Source organism: Meleagris gallopavo, chromosome 5 (assembly GCF_000146605.3).
Source record: "Meleagris gallopavo isolate NT-WF06-2002-E0010 breed Aviagen turkey brand Nicholas breeding stock chromosome 5, Turkey_5.1, whole genome shotgun sequence".
Taxonomy (NCBI): domain Eukaryota; kingdom Metazoa; phylum Chordata; class Aves; order Galliformes; family Phasianidae; genus Meleagris; species Meleagris gallopavo.
The window spans coordinates 4860866-4866451 of NC_015015.2; the positions used below are offsets into that span (position 1 = coordinate 4860866).

Here is a 5586-nt window from a genome sequence, read left to right on the forward strand (position 1 = left end):
GCCGGTACCGGGAGTGCCGGGAGGGTGGAGCGGGCTGGGAAGAGAGGGGATGAAGGGGGGTGAGGAACATTCCCAGTTAGTGATGGGTGACTCCAGCCGGTCCTAGGGCCCCCCAGTTAGGGCAAGGTGAGCCCCCAATAGCTTTGTGTGTCTCCCAGATAGTGCTAGCTGCCCCCAGTTGGTCCTAGTTACCACCCCATCCTCCCCATATGGCTGGGGAGTCCCAATTAATCCTATGATTCCCCCCAGTTAGCGCTGGGTGACATCCCCTATAGCACTGCCTACCCCCTCACTTAGCACTGGGTGCTCCGAAGTAGTGCTGGGTGCCCCTAACTAGTCTTAGATGAACCCCTCAGTTAGGGCTGCTCCCCCAATAGCCTTGGGAGTGCTGAGCGCCCCCAGGTGATGCTCGGTGACCCCACTTTGTCCTGAGTGACCCCAATTAACCACGTGTGGCTCCCCACTTAGCTCTGAGTGACACACATTGGCCTTAGGTTCCCCCAGGTGAGCGCTGGGTGCCCCTAACTAGCCCTAGGGGTCCACTCACTTAAAGTCAGATGCTCCCCCAGTGGCCTTCAGTGCCCCCTAAATTATTCCTGAGTGTCCCCCGTTAGTCCCGAGTGCCCCCCTGGGTGCTGGGTGAGCCTAACCAGTCCTAGGAGCCCCATAGTGCCAGTTATCCCTAATGGCAGCCCATAGCTCCGAGTGACCCCGTTACCCCTCATTAACTCAAACTGCCCCACTCAGCCCTGCGCGCTCGGGGAAGGGGGCGTGGTTACGCTTGGCCATACCTCCGTCAGCGCAAAACCCCGCCCCATACGCGGCGGAAGTCTCGCGAGAAGTGGCGTGATGTGTGGGGGCTGTGTGGGCACGGAATACCCCGAGCGGGTGGGTAGGCCGCGGCCGGGCTGGGGGGGCTGGGGAGCAGGAAAGCCTCGAAGCCCGGGGCCGAGCCGTGCGGTGTCCCCTCGTAGGGCACTACGTGCCTGGAGGGCGGCTCCTTCCTCCTTAACTTCGTGGGGTGCGCGCGGTGCGGCCGCCGGGACTTCGTACTGTTGGACAACCGCGCCGCCGGCCTGCACGGCGACGATGAGATCATCACCTACGACCGTGAGCGGGGGGGTCTGGTCTGGTGTGGGGGGCTCTGAAGGTGTCTGGAAGGGGGGTATGGAACTCCTGGCGGTTGCTTGGGGATTCGGTGGTTTTTGAGGGGGTGGGGATGTGTTGGGGGTCTGGTGCTTTAGGGTGGGTTTGCTTTGTGTGTGGGGAGGCGTTGCGGGGCCTCTGGGAGGGGGATTTGGGGCTCAAGACTGGTGTCTGAAGGGGGTAATTAGTGGGGTTTGGTACTGTAAAGAGAAGGGTGTTGGGAGGATGTATGGGGGATATTAGGGGCTGTGCAGGGAGTATTTAGGTACTGGGCTCGAGGGGGCATTGGGAGTCTGGTGCCTTAAAGGGGAAACTGGGGGGAGTCGAGCTTTGAGGGGGATATTGAGGGTTTGGGGCCTTATGGGGGGTGATTGCCCACTGAAGTGCTGGGAGGGATGGGAGAGGGTTGGTGCTCTGAGACCTACCCTGGGGATCAGGGGGCTCAGCACCCCAGGGTGGGGCTCTTGACCCATGTAAGGGCTGAGGTGGGTTCAGGGGTGAAGCCAAGGCTCCCCAGTGAGCACTATGCCAGATCTGGGCACATCCCCATCCCTGAAGGCCCTTACCTGGTCTCCTCTGCAGACCTGTGCAAGAACTGTCACCACCTGATTGCGCACCACGAGTACACCTTTAGCGTGGTGGACGACTACCAGGTACATTCTCCAGGGATCAGGGGGTTCTGCTGTGCCACACGGTCTCTCCCTAGCCCTGGGGGGTGCCCTCAGCCTTGCTAGTGCCCACCTACCCTCACAGCCATTGGAGGGAGCTGGAGGTGAGCAGCAACTTGGGGCCACCTGCAGCACTGGCACTGGTCCCGGTATCACAGGTGTACAGCTCAGCTCTGTGGCACACATGAAAGCAGCTACCCCACACTCCCCATCCCTCTTCCCTGGCTCATTGCCCATTCAGCAGCAAAGTGCTGGAAAATGGGCTCTGGGCAGCCAGTGGGGAGTCCTGGGGGGACGAAATGCAATCTGTTGTGATCTGATTGCAATCGGGGATCAGGTGTCAGCCACAGCTCAAGTTTCCATGGTGGTGGAGGGAGAGGATAGTGTGGCCTGAGCCCCCTTCCTGCACTGTGTTCTGCTCCAGGAGTACACCATGCTGTGCCTGCTATGCGGCCGCGCCGAGGACTCGGTCAGCATCCTGCCTGACGACCCACGTCAGATGACCCCACTCTTCTGAAGGCAGTTTGTAACCCTGGGTGGGGGGGGCTTCAGCCCTGACCTGAGACCGCTTTGTGCTGAAGAAAAGAAAGGGGAGGGCCCAGCCTGTCGGCACCCTGAAATGGTTCTGTGCAGCACAGCTGCCTGAGGAGTGTGAACAATAAAGGTGAATTTAGTACAGCTTAGAGCTGCATACAGGAGTACTCTGTGTTTGTTCCCCCCTTCTCCCCCTCCCCCCCAAAGCCCTTCTAGGGCTGTCGCCTCACTCTGCCTGCTGTGCCCCCCTTGGGGCACTCATTCCTGTTGTGGGCAGGGCAGGGTGGCACACCCTTACTGTGAGGCTGCAGAAATTGCTTCCACCTCCCTCCCTATAATGGGGCTGCCACCATGCTTGGCACCATTCCATTCTGCACAACTACTTCCTGCATCCCATGTGCTCGGTGTCTCAAAAACCAGGAAGGGGGACACAAACAGGGGGCTTGGATGCTGCCTCCACTTCATTTATTGCCGCCAGCCCCATCCCAGCAACCCCAGCCCTCCACCCCATCAGACCCCCTCCCCGTGGGGGTTTCAGAGGGGGCCATCACCTGGCAGAGGACGGGAGCTATCTGGGGAGGGGGGGCGTACAGCCCTACTTGGCCAGCTTGAGGAGGCGCTGGATATCAGGCTCTATCTGGGCAGTGGGCAGGCGAGGGCTGTAGCGACGGAAAGGTTCCCCCTCAGGCCCCACCAGGAACTTCTCAAAGTTCCAGGAGATGTCAGAGCGCCGCACAGGGCTCCACACCAGGAAGCGGGGTTCGGCCATCAGGTGGTCTGCCTCATCCACAGGGGCGGGCAGGTGGGCCTTCAGGTAGGCAAAGACGGGGTGGGTGTCCTTCCCGTTCACCTGGCACTTCTGGAACAGGGTGAAGTTGGGCTCGAAGCCACCCCCCGGCCGCACATGCTTGAGGCAGTTGAGGATCTCCTCGTTGGTGCCGTTCTCCTGGCAAGGGTATGAGGGGCTGAGCCGTGTCATCCACCACCCCGCATCCCCTCATTCCCGTGGGTTTACCTGGTAGCCGAACTGGTTGCAGGGGAAGCCCAGCACCACCAGCCGCCGTGGGTAGCGTGCCTGCAGCTGGTTGAGCTGGGTGTAGTCCCGCACCGTGGTGCCTCAGAGTGACGCCACGTTCTCGATGAGGACCACCCGCCCGCGGAAGATGTTGAAGTCCACCTTCTCCCCCTGCAAGGAGGTGGCGCTGAGGTCGTAGAAGGACTTGGCGATGGGGACGCTCATGGCTGCAGGTGATGATGTGCTCTGCCGCCTGCCTGCCCGCCTTAAAGGCTGCCCTGTGCCCACGTGACAGCATCCACGCTGTGACTGGGTGGAAAGCAGAGCCAGCCCACCTGCTGGCACCTGCCCAGGGACAGGGCAGGGAAAGGCCAGGGCAGCGCCACCGGCTTCAATTATTGATGTGGCTGCCACAGCATGGAGCTAGAAGCAGCCGGGGGGGGGTGGATGTGTGGGTGGGTGCAGGGTGCTGGCTGTGTGTGCCCCCACATTGTCCCTAGCGCACAGCCATCCCAGTGCCCACCACCATCCTGATGCCCACATATCCCATCACCATCCCAGTGCCAGCCATAATCCTGCTGCCTACGTGTCATCCTTCTGGTACCCATGTCCAATGCTGTCCCATTGCCTGTGACTATCCTAATGCCCACAGCCACCGCTGTTCTGATGTCAGCTTGTCCCAGTGCCCATCATAATTCCAATGCTCACTCATCCCAGGAAGTGACAGTGTCCTAAAACACACCTGCCCTGGTGCCCACTGTTGCATTGTCCATAACCACCCTAATAACCACAAGTGCCAGTGGCCATCATTCTGTTGCCAACCCATCCCAGTGACCACCACTGTCCCAATGCTCCCCCCATCCCACTGCCAACCATCATTCTGATGCTCACATATGTCAGCACTCATCACCATCCTAGTGTCCATCAGTTTCAATAAACAACAGCATCCTAATGCCCAAATATCCAGGTGTCTGCCACCACCCCAGTGCACAACCCGTCCCAGAGCCCATGACCATCCTAATGCACATATGCCCCATAAACCATCACCCTTCTAATGTCATTCCATCCCAGTGCCCACCATAATCTCAGTGTCTGCACGTGCTAGTGCCTATCACCATCCTAATGCCCACCCATCCCAGTAAGCAACCCAATGCCCACCATCCTGATGCCCACCACCAACCCACTGCCCACCCAACCATGTGCTCACCGCCACCCTGATACCAACATGTTCCAGTGCCCACCTCTCCCCTGATGCCCACCACCATCCCATTGCCCCTCCATCCTGGCACCTATGATCATCCTAATGCCCGCACTTCCCACCACCATCCATCCATTTCTCACCCATCCCAGTGCCCACTGCTTGGTGCCTATGGCCTCGTTACTGCTGCATCTCCACAACCCTATTCCCATCCTGGGAAAGGGGACACTGGTGGGTTCCCTCCATTATTCATCACTGCTCGAGTTGCTGCAGTGCCGGGGATGCCACGGTGGCACCGCCAGGTGACACCGTTCCCGGTGAAGGGGCTTCAGTATCTCCTTTATTGTGGAAACAGTGTGCAAAACAGGGTTGCAGGGTGTGCCAGTAGTGCCTGGGACCCCCCCAAACACCAAGGGGCTGCGGTGGAGTGGGGTAAGTCCCCGTTCCTTCTGTCCTCCCACCATGCCCCCTCTGTAGCAGGACTGGGAGAGGCCAGGCTTCAACACCAGCAGTTTTTGGGGTTGTCATGCCCCCCTGGGGTCTGCTGCTCATCCTCCTCCAGCTGGGTCAGCTCAGGGGGGGCCGTGGCAGTGCGCAACCCCTCCAGCTCCTTGCGGTGTGCCTGCAGCACCAGCTCCGTCAGTCGGGTGAAGGACTGTGGGGAAATGGGGTCAGCCTTTGGGATGGGGTGGGAGGCACCCGCCTTCAGCCCCACACACCTCCTTTATGTTCAGGTTGCTGCAGGCACTGGTCTCATAGAAGTCCATTCCATACTCCCGGGCAAGCTGCGAGGCAAAGGGCTCAGCGGTGCCGATAGAATTTTGGGGTGAGGGGTCACCCCCCCATTTCTCAACATCATGGGGCAGACAGATGGTCCCATGGGGTGCACAGTCTATGACCATGCATTGGAGTGTGGGGCAATGGACATTTTAGGGGAGGCTGGAGGTGGGGGTGCATTTGGAGGGAGATCTTGGGTGATGCTGGGGGGAAGCACAGGGGGATGCTCGGGGTGCAGGAGGCACCGG

At 60.0% G+C, this 5586-nt stretch overlaps 3 protein-coding genes across 3 annotated transcripts; 1 reads left to right on the plus strand and 2 right to left on the minus strand.

The window, feature by feature from the left end:
- Nucleotides 1–782: 782 nt before the first annotated feature.
- On the plus strand, nt 783–2505 carry CHURC1 (churchill domain containing 1). Its single transcript, XM_010710800.2, has 4 exons — nt 783–888; nt 975–1110; nt 1729–1799; nt 2239–2505. The coding sequence occupies exons 1-4, from the start codon at nt 850–852 to the stop codon at nt 2329–2331; spliced, it is 339 nt and encodes a 112-aa protein (XP_010709102.1). The 5' UTR covers nt 783–849; the 3' UTR covers nt 2332–2505.
- Nucleotides 2506–2791: 286 nt separating this feature from the next.
- GPX2 (glutathione peroxidase 2) lies at nt 2792–3628 on the minus strand. Its single transcript, XM_010710801.3, has 2 exons — nt 3364–3628; nt 2792–3294 (listed from the first exon to the last, which is right to left on the minus strand). Exons 1-2 carry the CDS (start codon nt 3586–3588, stop codon nt 2944–2946), a joined length of 576 nt encoding a protein of 191 aa, XP_010709103.2. The 5' UTR covers nt 3589–3628; the 3' UTR covers nt 2792–2943.
- Nucleotides 3629–4825: 1197 nt separating this feature from the next.
- Nucleotides 4826–5507, minus strand: LOC104910950 (ras-related protein Rab-15-like). The gene is made up of 2 exons (XM_010710802.3): nt 5281–5507; nt 4826–5216 (listed from the first exon to the last, which is right to left on the minus strand). Exons 1-2 carry the CDS (start codon nt 5461–5463, stop codon nt 5061–5063), a joined length of 339 nt encoding a protein of 112 aa, XP_010709104.1. The 5' UTR covers nt 5464–5507; the 3' UTR covers nt 4826–5060.
- Between the last annotated feature and the right edge of the window lie 79 nt (nt 5508–5586).